This window comes from Trematomus bernacchii, unplaced genomic scaffold (assembly GCF_902827165.1).
Source record: "Trematomus bernacchii unplaced genomic scaffold, fTreBer1.1, whole genome shotgun sequence".
Taxonomy (NCBI): Eukaryota; Metazoa; Chordata; class Actinopteri; order Perciformes; family Nototheniidae; genus Trematomus; species Trematomus bernacchii.
Genome location: NW_022987784.1, coordinates 303,290 through 323,058, shown reverse-complemented (window position 1 = coordinate 323,058; position 19,769 = coordinate 303,290). Strand labels below are relative to the sequence as shown.

At 41.4% G+C, this 19,769-nt stretch overlaps 1 protein-coding gene across 10 annotated transcripts in view; it reads left to right on the top strand.

The window, feature by feature from the left end:
* Nucleotides 1–2,269: 2,269 nt before the first annotated feature.
* Nucleotides 2,270–19,769, top strand: part of si:ch211-272n13.3 (ankyrin repeat domain-containing protein 26) — a 43,235-nt gene continuing 25,735 nt past the window's right edge. For 5 of the 10 annotated variants that reach the window (XR_004557385.1, XM_034149467.1, XM_034149465.1 and 2 more), the window contains exons 1-22: nt 2,270–2,343; nt 3,397–3,691; nt 4,506–4,620; nt 4,763–4,936; nt 5,335–5,441; nt 5,895–6,032; nt 6,262–6,422; nt 6,552–6,578; nt 6,844–6,880; nt 6,964–7,033; nt 7,117–7,168; nt 7,920–8,116; nt 11,063–11,267; nt 11,619–11,680; nt 11,765–11,858; nt 13,283–13,350; nt 13,432–13,501; nt 13,580–13,624; nt 14,793–15,056; nt 15,160–15,261; nt 15,350–15,420; nt 16,193–17,164. Coding sequence is in view for 9 of the 10 variants with exons in the window: in XM_034149467.1 (XP_034005358.1) it covers nt 3,492–3,691; nt 4,506–4,620; nt 4,763–4,936; nt 5,335–5,441; nt 5,895–6,032; nt 6,262–6,422; nt 6,552–6,578; nt 6,844–6,880; nt 6,964–7,033; nt 7,117–7,168; nt 7,920–8,116; nt 11,063–11,267; nt 11,619–11,680; nt 11,765–11,858; nt 13,283–13,350; nt 13,432–13,501; nt 13,580–13,624; nt 14,793–15,056; nt 15,160–15,261; nt 15,350–15,420; nt 16,193–17,164 (3,231 nt within the window). In the remaining variant the exon portion in view is untranslated. Of the gene's footprint in view, nt 2,344–2,899; nt 3,117–3,396; nt 3,692–4,505; nt 4,621–4,762; nt 4,937–5,334; nt 5,442–5,894; nt 6,033–6,261; nt 6,423–6,551; nt 6,579–6,843; nt 6,881–6,963; nt 7,034–7,116; nt 7,169–7,919; nt 8,117–11,062; nt 11,268–11,618; nt 11,681–11,764; nt 11,859–13,282; nt 13,351–13,431; nt 13,502–13,579; nt 13,625–14,792; nt 15,057–15,159; nt 15,262–15,349; nt 15,421–16,192; nt 17,165–19,769 lie in introns of those variants that run through there. The other 5 variants (XM_034149466.1, XM_034149462.1, XM_034149469.1 and 2 more) reach the window with 5 other exon arrangements.

Below are 19,769 nucleotides of genomic sequence, written 5' to 3'. Positions count from 1 at the left end.
TAGTAGGCTATACATTTTAGTGGGGATTGTTTGCACTTTCAAATCAAAGTCAAATCAAGGTAGACAGACACAATATAACATCAGAGGGAGATGGCTGGCTAGTTGGTTTTGAAACAACTCCTCATACAATTGCTCCAAACCGAGAAAGTGACAATTTGAGCAAGTGTTGCAATAACAAAGTAACTACTCTTTTTGCAACAAGGATTGGTGGCTTAGAAACTCTAGCTTAGTATTACATCAAAACATCTTATTTGCAGTGGCGGAGGGCTCCAACCAAGATAATTGCCTGTCATCTATAATCTGCAAAAGACCTGCAAAGACAAGAAAAATGTCTGTGTCAGCGCTTGTTTCACAAATAAAGACAGAATATAGATTTTTAGAGGTTTTTTTCCTGTTGCTTTGAACTTTTACTCAGCCTATTGACAATTGGCTGTCAAAAAGATTGGTTAATGGTTCACATATAACAAGCACCTGGGATTTGAATTGACATATGAGTCAGGCTCATTGATCCTGGCTCAAAAATATCCCAGATCCCAGCAACCGACAGCGTCACAAGCATGGATTGTTGACTCCAGATATTTCCTCTCGCAACAGGGTGGTTGAACTCAGTGGACCTACACAATTCAGGCATCACTCAACAGTCGGTGTGGTCTAAGATGTAGGTACATCCTGTGTTGTAGACTTATTTATATACTATTTTTGTCAGTGATACATGTCTTACGATCCTGTGGTTAGAAAATATTCAAATCAAAAACTCTCTTAATCTCTGAATCTCTTGGAAACTGTAACTCATAATATACATTTCCTTACTTTGCTCTTTACAACACCACTACATTTCTAACAATGATGCTTTGATCGACTATGTTCTGAGAAAGTGAAAGAAAGTACCTTGTGCCAGTTTAATTATCTTTATTGTATTGCTCTGTACCATTTTGTTAAATTATCATTCTAAATAAGGTATAGTTATTTGACACCTGAACAGAGCCAGTCCGGGTTGGATTGTATTTGTCATCTTGCTATTGTTAGACACTTACAGTACGTACTGTAGCTGCAATTCTCACCCTGTATATATATAGCAGTCATATTGCTATCTCACACCTTTTAATTGTTCTTACTTAGTGGCATCATTCCCACCTGGTTTCTACATCATTTAGCATGCAAAGCACGACTGAAGCGTTTCCCTGTACATGTTACACATCTTATCTGTAGACTTCATGAAAGCAAAAAATTAATCATTATAATTATAATAATTTCAATTTGACATTAAAAGGAGATATTCTTATATACACTTGGATATAAACACTGCTCTCAAATTATTGTTTGATTTGTATCCAATTCAAATACCATGTTGGCAAGACAGTAGCCTATAGACAGGTGAGAATACAAAAAAGAAATTGTATTAAAAAAACTTGCTTTTCTGGAAGCAGAGATACACATGAGGCCACGAAACATCTCAAATCACAGTTTAAAAAGTAGAACATGGGGAGGGACTTGTCTCCTGTGTGGTTGCAGTGCATTCCACATAACCGCGATGTCCGAGGTTCAATTCCAGCCCTTGAAGCTTTGTTAGATGTCACATTCTCACTCCCCCATTCTACACCATCAACTGTCAGAGAAAGGCAACCCCCTGCCACCAAACAATCTTAAACACATTATCGGATAGAGGCATGGATGGCTGTCATGGACATCAACTATGAACATTGACTGAGTATCTTCTGAAGCTTTAAGCAGCTGTAAAAAGGAAAATAAACCCATATGGCTTACTGAATATAACAACCCTTTCCCCTATAGGGTAGAAGGAGATCTTGTGCATAAAGATTAACACAATGTGTGTCAAAGATGTCTTAATTCAGTTTAATGGCATCTTGAGAACATAGACTGAGGTTGAATTGGATTGCATTATATTGGGTATTTCTGTTCATTGCTGTACACTAGAAATACATTACAATATGAGAGCAGACTTTACAACCATTTTACATTTTAAGGTTTGGATGTGAGCCCCTGCCTGCATTCTTTTATCATAACAATTGATAATTTGTCAAAAGAAAATGTATGGAACTAAAGTGTTATGTAACTGCAGATCATAATAGCACTGCAGAATAAGATTTCAAGACAAATGTCACCATCAAGTGGTAAACCTTTGCCATTGCACAACAAACCTTCGCTTCCAACAACCCTCCTTTACTGGTCAACCAACCTTTTACACTCCCAGCCTATTGGTTACTCCTGACCGCGAACTCGTATCTGATTGGTTCCTTCTAACCCCAAACAGCCAGCAAGTTTTTGTCAGTATTCTTTCGTTAGCTTAGCTCTCTGTAGTGTTCTGAGTCCGACAATCAACAGGTTAGTGCTTTAGTTAATAAGCAGTATATACACATATGCTTGCGTAATGCTTAGCTTTGAAACAAATCATGATTATTTTGTATTCGTCTTAACTGTATACTTCTTAGTAACCTAGCTGGTAATACTCACTTCGGTTCTGATGTGTGGAGTTTGCTAATTAGCATTTACTTAGCAGGGTTAAGTTTGTTTCACCTCAGGATAGCATTAGCTAAAGAGTCCTTCACTCTTGCTGGAAGGACAGCACAAGTGTCTTTGAACCAAACCGAGTCTTTGCTTAATAAACTGAAGCTGCAACGACAATCCCAGCTGTTCTCGTCTCTGCTACAAATCCATTTTTAAATGTGGCGGTTTGCATCATTTGTGAAGTGACGACGTGGGAGGCAGCCAACGGAGGTTAGGTTGCTAGGCAACAACTAATCCAGAATATAGCTTTTGACACTGACCAAAACTCAAGCTTTTTTATTTTATATGAGCGTAGTATGTGTTGCAGTGAGTGTTCCGTTACAGCATTTAAAAAAAACAGTAGGTTTATTGAGTTCTTAGCATTAGCAACATAGGATAACCTTTGGTATTTAGCGTTACGTTAGCATACCATTTGCACAGTTACCATAGTAACAAGATACAAGATATATAGAGATGCTATAACCAACGCCGAGTAACGTTTGACAATTTGGACGGGTTCGGTTCTGTGCATCGTAATAGCATTAACATGGCTCTAGTGAAACGTTGATATGCTTTGCTGCTAAATAACGCAGAGGACGTCCTTGTTTCAGGTATGGATAATAAAATGACGGTACGTGTAGTTTACTGTCGTTAGCATGACAGCTGTGTTTTTACTGTCACCTAGAGCTACATTAAGGTAATAAGATACTTAATGTTATGCTTAGTAGCATTAGTTGATTACTTGCACCGCATGTGCACTACAGCTAGGTTGTTTCACTGTATATTTCTGTATGAGGAAGAGTGTTTGTGGGACTTATTTAACGCTATATGTTGAAGAAACACCGCACTATTTTATAGACTTCTAATCCGCTTTGCACGTCTTATTTTTAGGGATGGGACAGCCGCCTGTGGTGATCCTCCGGCGCCTCATGAGTGGCAGGTAACGTTAGTGACGGTGCAAAAGCAATGTTGTGCCGCTGTGCACAATGAAGAAAATATTCAGCTTCACCAAGAAAAAGAAACACCCGTCCGGTACTCCTGACAACGGGAGTGTGCTTTCTGTTGGCTATGACCTGAAAGACAAGGACCTCGGGAAGGTTCACAAGGCTGCATCAGGGGGTGATCTGGCAAAGTTGAGGCAGCTCGCCAAAAAGAATGATATCAATCAACTTGACAAGGAAAACAGGTAAGTGGCTTTGAAGCACTTGTTGTCACATCTTTGAAGTTGTACAGTATGTCTTATTAACCCTAGTAATATAGTCCACATGCATATCTTAATAAATGTTATTTTATTTGTATTAGATATACACTTCTCTACTGTATATCTCTGTTAACACATTATGTTTAACCATCTTTTGTCACTCTTTTTAAAATTGGTATGTATAAGAGTCCACTATTGACCCTTGACCTATTTTAATACTGTATCCCTTTGTTTAACAAATGAGTTGGTTAAAAACAAAAACTGTCCCCCAAAAATGAATGCAGCCTATCAGATGGATCAATTTATTGTGCTCTTGAAATAACAAAGCTCTTTTTAAGAATAGTATTGCAATACTAGAGCCATAGTTTTCATAATGTAGCAGCTTTAGGGTATATTGTTGATACAAGTATTGAAACCTTGTCTTTGTATATTAGAGCTAGGTAAGACATGTTCAGTACTTTTGACTGTAAACAGCAAACTGCCATCTTTTTTAAGCAACAATTAAAATGTACATGACACCCCATTGTTTCTTTTCTACTTATGTTTCAAAGTGGGATCTAGTTACCATTTACAATTGGTGTCTCAAAAGTGAGTTGCTTATGTATGCTACTTAAGGCACGTTACAGTATAGCTTGTGAAATATCATCATTGATATACAGTATGCGCACCTCAATGAGTGCAGCTTTTCATCAAGGTGCTCTAAAGATAAGCTTAAAATTATCCTGGTCAGCTAAGTAGAAGGATTTTTGTAAGAAAAAGATTGCACGCTAATGAGAAACACTTTCATTTACCATTTCAGAACTGCGCTTCATATTGCCTGTGCCAGTGGACATGCTGAAGTGGTGCAGTTTCTCGTTGAGAGCAAAGCCAAGCTTAACCTATGCGACAATCAAAATAGATCCGCCCTAATGAAGGTAATCCTGGATGATGAGAGACTCCACCAGAGAGTGGTTCTTCATTTATGTTGAATATATTGTGATGATCAAAGTTTGCTACTTTCCTCATACACTGTTTAAAGCCTGACCTCTGCAATCATATCAATCTCATCTCTATCAGGCAGTGCAGTGCCAGCATGATTCCTGTGTCAAAATACTGCTGGAGAATCATGCCGAGCCTAACCTGGTCGACATCAATGGCAATACAGCACTACATTTATCAGCAAACATCCCATCCATGTCAACTACTATCGCTCTGCTGGAGCACGAGGCCAACATCAATGCACACAATAAGGTGATTCCGTCTTTCTTTCTACAACAGCTCACAACTTAGTGATGATAGATGCTAGTGGTTGGACAATATTAGGCATACTCCTGTTATCTTGATTGAAGAAAAAATAATTAACAGCCCTTATCATGCCAAACCATTATTAACGTTTTAAGCCACACATATATGAGTTTCCTTCTATTAAAATTCAAAATGTTTGCTGGGAGATAGATGTAATATTTTGATGCATTCAGTGGTATATCTGTAGGCTATAGTAAAATGCTAGAAAATAAAGAAGGATATTAAAACTAAATAAATGTGTCTGTCAGCTATCATATTTGAGTTTCAGTCTATGATGAGTTGTTGCTGTTCTGTTGATACATTCATGAAAAATATATAGTTGTTGACTGTGATCTCATATTTAGGAGGGATTCACACCCTTGATTGTGGCAGTCCGTGAGGACCATATCGAGATGGCTGAGTTTCTCCTCAAAGAGCGGGCTGATATAAATACAATGGACCAAAGCCAAAGGTCAGTACTGAACAATGAGACATTTCTTAAGCATGTCCAATAACCTTAAAGGTGGGGTAGGTAATTCACTTCAGAAACACTTTTTGTTATATTCCATGGAATGCTCTTAACATCCCGAAAAAATGCATCTGTGGAAGCCGTGGCGCTGTAAAAAGCACGACCAATCATCTGAGCCGGCCCGGCTAAAATAACTGGATGGCCTACCTGCCTGTCAGCCTTCCATCTCGTGCACAAACTTATCTCGTGCCCTCATTGGTCATGTGCGCATTCGTGTGTGTTGGAGGAGGGGCTCTGTAAGGAAGTCTGACGGAAGGGGCAGATTTTTTCCGGTTGTGTACTTTCAAATTCTAGCGCACTCGAGCTGGTTTCTCCATTCTTACCGACCCTACCTTTAATGTTGCATAATTCTTTGTTTACAATTTTTCATTTTGCTATCATTTTTTTAACCTGCAGGTCCGCTTTAATGTTAGCTGCAGGCAATGGACAAATCAGTATGTTGCGGCTGCTTCTGAGGTTTGACGCCGATATCACAATAAAGGATACCAAAGGATGGTCAGCCGATGATTACGCTGTGATGAATGGTCATCATCCGTAAGCTCTGATTATTTTCTTTGCACATATTTCCCTAGAGTGGTATTTATTTTGCAGTTCATGGATTTGTGGAGTCTCTATGGAGTGCAAAACTGGAACAAACTACCAAATCTCTCAAATGGATAATTGTGTCTGTTTATTCATTAGGAAACAATTTAGTTTTACAGTTTAAAACTTTTACTTTTTAAGGCTTCTGACATTTTACATCATTGCCTTGACTCTCTTGTAGATGTTCCCTTCTGATCATTGAGCACAGTACCCAGAAGAATGAAGGGCCCTCTATATCAAATCAAGGGCTGAGCAAGAAGAAGAAAAACACCGTGTTGGGTAGTCCTTCCCAAAACGTTGAAGCGGGCTTCTCTTTGGGAGGACCAGCCATTGATAAAGATGGTAGGGAGATGCATTTTTATCACATAATAATCAATAAGAGTGATGTGAGGATATTATGGTTGTTTGTAATTATTATTCACTTTGATTATTTGATTTATTCCTCATGCATTACCTCTTGACTGGATCTAGAGCATCGAGCAAATGAAGCAGGGGGAGGTATAACTTTGCTTAGATGAGCTTTCATAGTTCAACCAGTCAAATGCTGTCAGTCTGGTGACAGTACTGATCAATAAGTCCCTAAAGATGGATGTTTATGCTTCTTAATTTGTAGCGCTTCGTGCACCAAACTGTTTCTGCTTTTAAAGAATGACATGCTCTCCTTGTCTCTATTTCACAGATAATATATTAAAATATGACATGCCTTCCTAAAATGTATCCACCTGATGCTGAACATACTGTAAACTGCTCTGTTTTCTTGCAGATTTTGAAGACAATTCTCAGTCGAAGTCTTTAAGTCGGTAAGCACAGTTCTCTTTTTGTGGATTATAACCTAGAATTACAATCGCCGTCCTGGCTCAAACCATTCTTCTTACCTTTTCAGGGTTTCAAAAAGTGCTGCAGATGAATGGGCTTCATCAGATGATGATGATGAATCAGTTTTAATCGAAAAGGTTGGTTGCTGTTCCTTTTCTTCTTGTAGACTGAGTTTTTCCTGAATTTTGTTCTATCCTTCAATTGTTATGCTGTCTTTCAGCAACCACCGAAGGTAAACCTGAGGAAAATGATTGCATCTAAAAGAGGAAAAGGTAATGCGAATATTTTTACCCTTATCAGAGCTGCTTTCACACCAAGTACTTTGCTGTACTTAGTTCCCAGCACGTAGTTCCCCCATGGAACTAAAGAGCAGATCGCGTTCACACCGGAATAAGTCCCTGAGGGAAGATTACGCAAATGAAGCCGCTGACCTCACTTCTTCTTCTTCTGCTTTGGGTTTACTGGCAGGCCGCAAACAACTTCACGGCGTATACTGCCACCCGGAGTCCCCGGCCGGAAGTCCCCGGAGTTGGGGACTCGCTTCAGTAGAAGCTGCTGGGACTCCCAGCAGCTTCTACTGAAGCCTTCCGAGTAAATCGCCAGAACGCCGACACCTCCTCATCTCCACCGCTCCCATGTTTTTTTTTGTGTTGCCATAAGTTATTCTCTCTCCGTTGGTGCGTGGGGCTAATGCTAATGCTAATAATGCTAATGCCAGCAAATACAATGGCGGCTTCACAAAACCTTTCCGAGTTTTACGGGGCGTGGTTTGCAATTCGCCCAGCCAATCAGAAATTGGAACTTTTTTCTCCCCACGAAAGTACCACCTCTCTAGCAGGGACTGAAAAGGGGGGAAAAGTTCTCATGAACTAAGTTCTCTTTTTGGTGTGAACGCAAAATCCCAGGAACTATCGGAACTAAACGGGAAAAGTACTCAGGTGTGAAAGCGCCTCTTGTCAGTGTTCCTCCATAGTTTGTGTTTTTTTGGTAGTAATCTTTCATCCCTGCCTGCCTGCCTTGTAGCTTCTGCGATACCTGACAAATCCCTGAGCGCTACAGAATCTGAACCAGAGAGTGAGAATAGAGTGCAGAGAATCCCATCCCTCCTTAAGGCGTTACCGTCCAGCAAAGCTCCACAGCGCCCAGTAGATCCTTCTCCCATTTCCTTCCTGTCCAAAGCACCCCAGATGTCTTCTACCCCTCTTCAAAGCTACAAAAAGGTAAAATATTTGGTGTTGAAGCTGTGCTGATTGCATTTTTAAGATCTGTCCTATTTTTTTCCCCCCAAAACACTCATTACAGCAGACGATCAGGAGCAAAGCAAACAATCAGAGCAGCCTTCGACTAGTAACACAAGGTCAGACTCTCAGGAGGAAGAGGAGGAGGAAGAGGAGGAGGAGGAGGAAGAGGAGGAGGAAGAGGAGGAGGAGGAGGAAGAGGAGGAGGAGGAAGATGAAGAAGAGGAGGAGGAGGAGGAAGATGAGGAGGAAGATGAAGAAGATGAAGATGATGATGATGAGGAAAGTGAAGAGGAGGATGAAGAAGATGAGGAGGAAGAGGATGATGGCAAATGTGTGGCTTCTGTTGAGGCCAACAAGACTGAATTTGAAGACAAACCCACTGTTACTGCTGCTCTTAAGATTATTGACGCTGAGAACATACCTGGTGCTGACACCCCGTATAGCAGGGAAACTAGTCCCGGGATTGTAGGAGACTCAGAGAAAGATGCCAATGTCCACCCACCTGGAACAATTAGTTACGCACTGCCAGCAACAGACTGTATCGTGTCGGCCATTAGAGTAGAATCTAAGTTTTCTGATGAAGATGACAGCCTTGGTTCAAAAGGAGGCCCCCTGCCTTCCAGACTTCACACAGAAACTTCACCAGCTGTGTTAAAGGAGGAAGAAGGAGAAATGGAAAAGGATGATAATTCCTGGAGCAATGATAAAGGTGAAAATACACACGGTTCCTCTGATGGTGCATCAAAAAAAGAATTGTTCAAAGAGAGTAAACGCAGATCTTCATGGGGCTCCTCGTTAGACGACAGTGACAATGACCTACCCAAAGAATATGAGGTAAACAATGAGACCCTTGATCAGAAAAGTGATGTTCCAGATGTACAACCAGAAGCAGAAACACTGCCTTCAAAATGCTCATTAGCTCAACCAAATGTAGATCATCCAGATACCTCGTGGGATTCCTCATCATCACGGGTACCAAGTCCAAAACGTGTCTCGCATCAGCCCCTGATAGAGGAACTTGTGTCTGCTTTGGGGTTACGTTCAAAAAGCACCCTTCAGTCCAAAAACAGACTAGCGAAAGCAACAGTTGATGAATCCGAGTGGGATAAAACAAATATTGTATCCGCAAACCAGACTGGTAAGAAGCAGTGTTCTGATGACTTTGCGGAAGAACAAGATAAAGAAAGTGTTGAGAAAGTTTTAAATGACCCTTCTACTGCAGTGCCAGCAGTACCTGAGGATGAAAAGGCAACCACAATCCATAAACTAGATAACGATGAGGTTGAAACATCACAAAAGGAAGACCGATTAAAGTCGGAGAAGGAAGAAGGCGATGATAGTAGTTGGGATGATGATGAGGATGAAAGTAATGAGTCAGAAAAGCAGAAGTCAATGGGGACAAAGGATAATGATGTTGAAGCCTGCGGTAACGTCTTAGAGACAAATCATTCCACCCCAAACAAGTCAAGGCCCACGAGCGCAATAGACAAGAAGTTGGAGGGAGATGAAGACAATGAAAAGGATCAAGAATCTATTATTGATGGAAAGGATCAGACTGTAGAGGATAACGGGCTGGAGGAGGAAGACAAGCTGGTTGATGTCGACAAAGATAATGAGGGAAGTGAGGACTCTGACAGCCAGGACCAGAGGCTGCTGTACGATTTCGCCAGCGCAACGGTCAAAGTGTCTGACGATGAAGACGTGGCTAGATTAACTTCATATGTTCCGCTGGAAAATAGTAGTGCCATTGTTTCCCAGACCAGAGTGTCATCGGACGACCTCAATGAAGAACCGACAAGGACAAATATGTGTTCAAGCCCACCTACTGTCGGTCAACATTGTGTCTCAGACGGGAACGCATCGCCTGACGATGAAGCGTTACCTCAGACGGACATTGATGATGTTGATGTGGTCTCACCGGATGAGGCAGAGAGCTTAGGCATGAACAGTCAAGAAGTCAGAAACATTGACGAGCCGGTCATTCAGGTAAAATAGGAACACTACAGGTAGTTCTTAGTTGTAGCGTAACAGTTTCTGAAGTGTGGCCTCTTAAAACCAGCACTTTACAAGCTATTTTTATATCCTTTTCCCAGTGTTTTTCATACCATTGGAGTTGCCTTGTGAAATATGCAATAGATGAGAGTAACACCTACGTCACTTCCGGGCGAAAATTACGGCCCCGCCCACTTTTGGGGGAAAACAACGCTGTCATTTGAATGGCGGTCAATACAAATTCTGAAGTTTTTGCCAATCCGATCAGAAATGTAAGAAAACCATGGATTTTTGGATCTTCAAAGAGCCCGATTACGATGGCCATTCCGGCAAACAATCACATTAAATCATTTGAAAATTGTAATTTCGCCAGCTGTTACTCTCATGAGCGAGGCGGAAAATAATAGTTTTATCATGCCAAAAAGCTGCTGTGTCGTTTATTGCACCTCAAACATTAAAACAAATCCAGTGTTTCTGGGCTTCCTCTAAGAAAAAAGGACCGTAAAAGAAGAGCTCTGTGCCTTCAGGCTTCATCGCCATTCAAATGACAGCGTTGGTTTCCCCCAAAAGTGGGCGGGGCCGTAAAGTGACGTAGATGTTACTCTCATCTGTGGACATCGATCGCCTACTGCTATATTTAACCATATATCGAGCCCGATCGCCGATTTCAAGTGATTCAATGTAATTATTTGTAATCGGGCTCTTTGAAGATCCAAAAATCCACAGTTTTCTTAAATTTCTGATCGGATTGTCAAAAACTTCATAATTTGTATTGACCGCCATTCAAATGACAGCTTTGTTTTCCCCCAAAAGTGGGCGGAGCCGTCATTTTTGCCCGGAAGTGACGCATGTGTTACTCTCATGCATACTAGAATAAGCTTTTGAAGTTTATGCTTATGTAAAATGTATTTGTAATGTTTTTTCTTTTATTAGAAAGAAGATTCGACTGGGGATGAGGATGATGATGACCAGGATGATGAGGAGGAGGAGGAGGATGAGCAGGAAGAAGAGGAGGAGGGTGAGGAGGAGGAGGAAGAAGATGTCTCAGATGATAATGAACAACTTGAAGCAAGTGCGGAGTCCCTTGAAACCACCTCAGCTGTTCCTGAAACAGAAGTCTCTAAAGATAAGAAAAGGGGTAAGGAGCTATTTATTTATTATCGATGCACTATGTACAATGCACGGCCAACTGTACTTCAACATCTGGTACCTACAGGTAGTCTTTTCCTCAGTAAACAATAACAGCTTTGCACCTTTATATTGTTTGCTTTAATGACAGTCAGATACACTTTTGATTTTCTTCAACTGTAGACATTCTTACTGAATCGAGAAATTATATGAGTTTACCAAATCAACTGTAGTAACTATGTTATTGTAAAAGTGCTTATTCATTAAAAAAAAGTAAGTGCTGCTGCCTTGTGTATTTTCTCTATATCTACCATTACTTTTCAGTTTCAGCATTGTAATAAATCTACACATGTTGAAACAGATTTCCTGTCCGAGCTGGGTCTAGAGCAGGGAGAGGAAGAGCAGGACTCTTGGGACTCTGAGGTACAGTGAAGACACATTATGTAATATCTTTGAGGATCAGATGTTAGCCAATCAAATTCTCACAGTTTGCCTTTTCTCTTTCAGTCCCACTCTGAAAACCCCAAAATTCCACAGCAAGAGAAACAAAGCTCGCTTATCAAAGTTAAAGAAGACACTGTTGAAGAAGAGAGAAAAGAAGGTACGTTTTTATTTGTACTTTTTTGATGCATCTAATCATTCCAGGCGCCATTTCACGCTTCAGAAACAATATGTCCTTTTTATATCATATTTATAAAAAAACTGCTTTAGTGTAGGGCTGCTCAATTAATCATATTTTAATCGCAATTACGATTTTGGCTTGCAACGATTATGAAAATTATTATTATTATTATTATTAGTTTTTTGTTTTTTTTAGTTTAATTTTTTTGTTTTATACTTAAAGGTGGGGTAGGTAAGTTTGAGAAACCGGCTCGAGATACACTTTTTGTTATATTCCATGGAATGCTCTTAACATCCCGATAGCAATGAATATCTTGCTTTGACAAAAAATCCATACAAAAATGTCATCTGTGGAAGCCGTAGTACTGTAAAAAGCACGACCAATCATTTTAGCCGGCCCGTCTAAAATAACTGGATGGCCTACCTGCCTGTCAGCCTTCCATCTGTGCACAAACTTATCTCGTGCCCTCATTGGTCATGTGCACGTTCGTGTGTGTTGGAGGAGGGGCTCTGTAAGGAAGTAGCAGATTTTTTCTGGCTGTGTATTTTCAAATTCTAGCTATCTCGAGCTGGTTTCTCCAAAATGACCTACCCCACCTTTAAAGTTCAGGGTAATCAACTGTTTTTTTTCAATAAATTGATGTTTTCAAAGTAAATGGATAATCGTTTTTAATAATCGTGATATCAATTATTGACCCAAATAATCGAGATTATGATTTTTGCCATAATCAAGCAGCCCTACTTTAGTGTATAAATGTATTGATATGTGTCTGTGATACTTTCTGTGGTCTAAAAAAGCTGTAGAATGTGCAATGCAATATAATTTCCATTAATCAAAACAGCCTTTCCAACAATATGTTACATTTCTTTTGTAGACTTGTTTTATATTCCCTCGTTTTTAAGAGAGGAAGGAGGGAATAGGATCCTAGAGCCTCGGAGGAGTGTAGGCAGGCCGAGAGGCAGCCAGGGAGAGGGTATGAATGCTTTGACTCATAGGTCTGAGGAACAGCATGGTAACCATCACCTCATGATCACCATAAGAGAATGCATGCAGCATACAGTACGCCACTCCACCATGCCTGCTACCCTCGAACCCTATTATCCCACATTTTGATCATATTTATTTTCTTAACTAGCTTTGTTTCAGCAGGTTTTGTCCCAAATTATAGAAATAACAAAGTGCAGAATGCTTGGCAAATGCTGAAATTGTGTCCCAGTGAATACCAGGAATCTAAATGCCCAACCGATGCCTAACCATTGTCTCTTCAAGCTAATTAACCTTGAGCTTGTTTTGCATGGGAATGCGTTTTGATGTTCTGGCAAACTCAGCCAGCTTCACCAGAATGGTTTTTACATAACAAGTGTATTGTTTTTCACACATTTCACACGTCATGTCTCTTTCAGTTGGAAACAACCATACTGGTGATAATAGACAAGGAGATGTTGAGAAAGATGATGGTATACAGAAAGAGGTAGGTCCAGCAACTAAATGTCCTAGAAAATCAAGTAAATTGTGAAAACTGTTGGAATCGTGTTTTCTTTCTTTCTTCCAGACTGAGAAGTCAAAGTGGGAACCTCTTCGTGTTTTGAGCAAACTTGAAGCCGATCACGAACAGCAGAAAGGTGGATAGAATAACCTGAAGCATTGTGGTTCCTTTTGGTCTGTTGTTGTTAACATGGTAGTCTGTTTCTCTTTGACAGACTTAATGGAAGAGCTCGGTCTTGGTGATGTTGATGATCTTGAAGGTAATCAATAATAACGAATTCTCCACCTTTTGTAATATTTTTTAAATATGGTGATCACAAGGCAGTTGATCATCTAATGCCTTTGTCTGCCACTAAACATAATGCACACACATAGTCCTTTTTGCAGAGAAACCCTTTTTAGATAAAGAACAGACCGGGGACCCCCTTATGTACCTCTTTTGGAAGAAATTGACGTAGCCACTTTTTTTAAACTATAGCCTAGTTATGGTTAAGAACAACCTTAAAAATATGTATTAGAAATATAGATGTAAGATTTGCTCCATCTTAACACAGAATACCCATGAATATTTAAATGAATGAATCTGATTTTTTTGCAACAAACCCTTCTTTCAGAATCACTGATTATCAGGTCGTTTGCTGGTAGATTATATATGTCTGAGTAGCACCCGAAAGCGTCACTCTCAAATATTAAAGGTGGGGTAGGTAATTCACTTCAGAAACACTTTTTGTTATATTCCATGGAATGCTCTTAACATCCCGATAGCAATGAATACATTAAATGCTTTGACAATAAATATATACAAAAATGTCATCTGTGGAAGCCGTAGCGCTGTAAAAAGCACGACCAATCATCTGAGCCGGCCCGGCTAAAATAACTGGATGGCCTACCTGCCTGTCAGCCTTCCATCTCGTGCACAAACTTATCTCGTGCCCTCATTGGTCATGTGCGCGTTCGTGTGTGTTGGAGGAGGGGCTCTGTAAGGAAGTCTGAAGGAAGGGGCAGATTTTTTCCGGTTGTGTACTTTCAAATTCTAGCGCACTCGAGCTGGTTTCTCCATTCTTACCTACCCTACCTTTAAGGAGATACATTATTTTTAATCATAAAAAATTGTCTATCTGCATGCAACCCTGGCTTAACCACCCTTTCTATTTTTCTGTCATCATCGCACTTGTTGAAGCTAAAAAAAGAGGTCAGTAAACGTGAACTAGCTTGTAAGAAAGGTGAACTTTTGACCCTGGTAGCTGTAGTTACTCCTTTGAATCCTCAGTCTGATGTGAGTGCAATAGCATCCCAGCCAATCCCAGATGTTTTTCATTGAGTGGTTGAGTGTTGGGTGTTGTTGTTATCCCAGTGTAAACATACCTTCATCAGCATCAATGTCATGTGTTGTTTATTTACCTACAACTTCTTGTGCTTATGACACAGATGCGTCAGACTGGGACTCCGCCAGTACGGCCAGTAAGAGAACCCTGCCCGGCCGCAGAATGCCCTCCCCTGGACTGGAGGAGTCCCCAGAATGCTCTTATCCACCTAAAGAGCAGGAAGAAAACCTTGCTTCAGCTGCACCTCCAACAACTCCAAGAAGCATCAACCCCAACACAACAACACCCAGCACACCCCCTCAACCCGTGCCCCAACCCCAGCCTCGAGCAAGGAAGATGGTGCCTGCAAAACCAGAGAGTGAAGAAGGTAAGGCCTATAAAGCCCTTCTGTGATATCATTTCTAAACACATATAAACCATTGAGACAGAGGATATTATCACAGCATTTTCCTCTCTCTGCTCTAATTCAGAATCAGATTGGGAACAAGACAATGTGGCATCCACTAGCAATACAGCCAAAGTTGACAATCAGCTGCAAAACCTAGCTGAGCTTCAGATAGTGGTTACACCAGGTAAGGCTGTCTGGTTTTCTTTAGATTGACTACAGATATGTGTGTGCTCAGGCCCTGTGTTCGTGATAAAGACTCTCTGTGTCCTTAGGTTCCCCTGAGCTCTCACCGATGGAAAGAGACATCATAACTAACGAAGAGTCTGACCAGGAGCAACAAAAGGTGAGAAACACCCACAAACTACCATTTCTACCAATATGTTGATATCTTATTCCTGACTTTAGTTTGTCCCAGCATCACCATTCAGTTCAAACTATTGTGAAATTGCAGAAGCTCTAGGTTAGGGCTGCTCGATTATGGCAAAAATCATAATCTCGATTATTGGGGTCAATAATTGATATCACGATTATTAAAAACGATTATCCATTTACTTTGAAAACATCCATTTATTGAAAAAAGAAATGTTGAACAGTATGTTTTTAGCAGTTGATTACCCTGAACTTTAAGTATAATTCAACTGAAAAACCATTAAAAAAGAATTTAAAGAAATCGTTTTATTTAGATTGTTTTCATAATCGTTGCAAGCCAAAATCGTAATTGCGATTAAAATACGATTAATTGAGCAGCCCTACTCTAGGCAAGACGTTTTGCTTAGTAAATAACAAAGTTAGTCAATCTCTTTTCCCAAAAATGTGAGAAAAAATTGGTAAAATATTTAAATTCACAGTCGCAATTGTGGGATAAGGCTACAAATACTATTAGCATGTACTGTGCCAGAAATCAAATGTTCTGTTTTAAACAATATGTGCCAAACAAGTAAGAACAAATCACAAATTACCTTATCGTAAATAAAAATGTTGAGCAATTTCTGTATGTTTAAATTCTGCCCATATTTGTTTGAATATTGTGTCTTTTAATTTAAAGTCCAAATGTGGTTTTTGTATGTTTTGTCTTGTCTGTGTTTTGTCTTCCTTGTCCACCCATGCCATCAAAGGAGGTAGATGGTGCAGTAGATATATGCGAGCTAGATCTAAATAACTCGAATCCATCTGGCCATGCGGGCTCTGACGATGGAGAAAAGGATCATATCTTTAAAGATCAACCCAGTTATGAACAAAGAGGTGAAGCTAGTGATGGCGTCCCATGGGAGAATCGCTACGAGAAGCTGTGGGTGGAGGTGGAAAAACGGGAGGTGAAATCCACCTTCAAGAACGTTGCTGGGGAATTAAAAGAGAAGTTTGGAGAACTGCTTCGATCAAGACGGACTGCAGAAGAAGTCGTAGAAGAAGAACAGGCCACGGCGGAATCTACTTCTGCAGACGAAGAGTCGAGCGATGAAGACGAAGATGGGGAAGTGATTGTGCGCCCGACGGCCAGAGCAAGGAGTACCGTCCTTCTCACCATACCCGAGCAGAGGGAGTCTGGACAGGAAGACTCTCTGGCGGATTCAACTGACAACTCGTTATGCGATGACCCGATGCAGGTTTCAGCGCCCCCCCCACGTAGTGAGAGCAACATGTGCCGAGAGTCAGATGTACTCACTGATGAAGTCCTTGAAGAGCGCAGATCTCCGTCACCTCCACTCACCACAGCACAAAGAAACAGCTGCGTAGATCACGTTACCACGGCTCTGAATGATGATCATACCATGCACATGTCAGATGTTGACGGAAGCACATTCTTAAAGGATGAGACCAAACTGAGGCCATCCCACAAACCACATCTGGACCTCATCTGGAAGGACAGCAGTGCTAATTTAGCTGATCAAAACAATGCCAGTTCAGAAGAGGACCCTGAGGAATTCGCCAAGTTTCGTCCCCCCTCAATGAGCAGACGTTCAGCATCACTCCTAGGTGTTTCTGATGAAGAGCTCGAGGAGGACATGGGAAGATTTAAACTTGAGGTAGGGGTGCTGAAGGTTGTCTTCCAGGATTTGGAGAAAGAAAAAGCCCAACTCCAGAAAGAGGTAGAGGATGGCCGCCCCTCCTGTAGTCTTGATCGCCTCTTTCTCTCCATTACATCCATGTTCTTCATTTCATTTCTTTTAGTCAGCGGTTTTAAATGGCCCAAACTAGCCATGCATCCTATTTTCATTTTTCAACTTCTTGATAGCCATTTTCTTTAGGTTTGACTTTAAGTTGAAGTGTCCATCTTGCATGTTTTTCTGTTTATTTATTTTGTGTCTTTTTGTGTCTTTTTAACTCACATGTCAAATTGAATTGCTGTTGGTTGAAAGTCACATGCACTCCAGAAAACACGTTGGTTGTTTGGCATTCTTAATATTTCTGCAACACTAAACAAAGTGTATGGTGCGTTCACACCGGACGCGATGCGAATAATCGCCCGAGTTTCACCGTGGCTGTCAGTTCTATTTCATACTTACTGACCGCCAGAGGCGGTGCTTTAGCACTGGATATCTTCTGTCTCGCGCATGCGTAGGTCGAATATTTATATCAACAAAGTCACGTGTGACCCCGTATGACACCGGAAGGTATAAGTTCCGGTGCTGTCAACGGGCTCAGTCCTTTTTCATCTTCTCGCTGCGTAGGTTACTACTTATGAGTAGAAGCCAAGCTAAGCTTACTGAAAATTGGGATTCTAGCTCATCGCTACCTGTAGCCTTGCGATCGTTTGATCGGAGCTGCGGGCTAGGAAAAACGCTCGCCCTCCAAAGGCTGCGACGAGCTGTCCGTCCTCCCAAGGGAGGGGACCGCGGTGTTCACCGCCCGGACCCCAGGAGCTCCGGACCGGTAAAGAGCGGACGCTCCTGCACACAGCCGGTGAGATCGCTACCAATTATTGCTGATTGTGCTATATCTATATACTCTCAAACTAATGAGATAATTGTGTACAAATTAACCGAGGGCTCTCGCTAATTTGTTACTGTTACCTGTACTATCATCCAGTTAGCTGAGTGCTCCCGCTGAAAGCTAACTTTCTACTGCGCTAGTGAAGAGAGCGTCTCCGCCCTCCTCCTCACTACATACTTTTGGTTCTTTACCTGTACTATCATCCAGTTAGCTGAGTGCTCCCGGTGAAAGCTAACTTTCTACTGTACTAGTGAAGGGAGCGTCTCCGCCCTCCTCCTCACTACATACTTTTGGTTCTTTACCTGTACTATCATCCAGTTAGCTGAGTGCTCCCGGTGAAAGCTAACTTTCTACTGCACTAGTGAAGGGAGCGTCTCCGCCCTCCTCCTCACTACATACTTTTGGTTCTTTACCTATACTATCATCCAGTTAGCTGAGTGCTCCCGCTGAAAGCTAACTTTCTACTGCACTAGTGAAGGGAGCGTCTCCGCCCTCCTCCTCACTACATACTTTTGGTTCTTTACCTGTACTATCATCCAGTTAGCTGAGGGCTCCCGCTGAAAGCTAACTTTCTACTGCACTAGTGAAGGGAGCGTCTCCGCCCCCCCTTTCACTGCATACATTGGTTCCTTGCCTGTTCTATCGTCCAGTTAAGCTGAGTGGTTTCATTCAAGCTAACTGTTACGGTGCTAGTGAAGGGAGCGTCTCCGCCCCCCTCTCACAGCTCACAATTAGTTCCTGTTCTATCCTCCAGTTAGCTGAGTACTCTCGCTCAAAGCTAAATTGCTACAGTGCTAGTGAGGGAGTGTCTTCGCTCCCCTCTCACGGCGCACAATTGGTTATTTTATTTAATCGTTTATTTGACAGGGACAATGCACTGTAATGAACACTTAAAACATTTAAAGGTGTCAAACGTAACAGTGCCAGATTTAGCTTTGAGCTATTTTCCATTCCCTCACATAAAACATTAAGGAAATTACTTTTTACAAACAGGGTAAAAAAAAAAAAAAAAAAAAAAAAATATATATATATATATATATATACATGATATGCAAAGAGTGGCAACGACACAAAGTGTTCCATCCTCCAGTTAACTGAGTGCTCTCGCTCAAAGTTAACTTGCTACAGCGCTAGTGAAGAGTGTCTTCACTCCCCTCTCACAGCTCACAATTAATTCCTGTACTATCCTCTAGTTAGCGGAGTGCTCTCGCTCAAAGCTAACTTGCTACAGAGCTAGTGAAGAGAGTGTCTTCACTCCCCTCTCACAGCTCACAATTAGTTCCTGTTCTATCCTCCAGTTAGCTGAGTGCTCTCGCTCAAAGCTAACTTGCTATAGGGCAAGTGAAGAGAGTGTCTTCGCTCCCCTTTTCACTGCACACAGTTGGTTCCTGTTCCATCCTCCAGTTAACTGAGTGCTCTCGCTCAAAGTTAACTTGCTACAGCGCTAGTGAAGAGAGTGAATCCGCTCCCCTCTCCCTGCACACAGTTGGATGCCCGTTCCAGCCTTCAGTTAGCAGAGTGCTCTCGCTTAGGCTAACTCGCTGCGGCGCTAGTGGAGAGAGTATTCCGCTCTCCTCTCACGGCATAAACCCATTAACTGACTTCATTTTTTCTCACTCCAGTTAGCAGAGTGCTCACGCTCAAGCTAACTACTATTGTGCTCACTCCCCTCCACGGCATATTTGTTTCCTGGCCAGTTATTTACAGGCAGCTGAGTGCTCTAGCTATCGCTAGGTCTAACGGCTCTAACACCTGTATGGT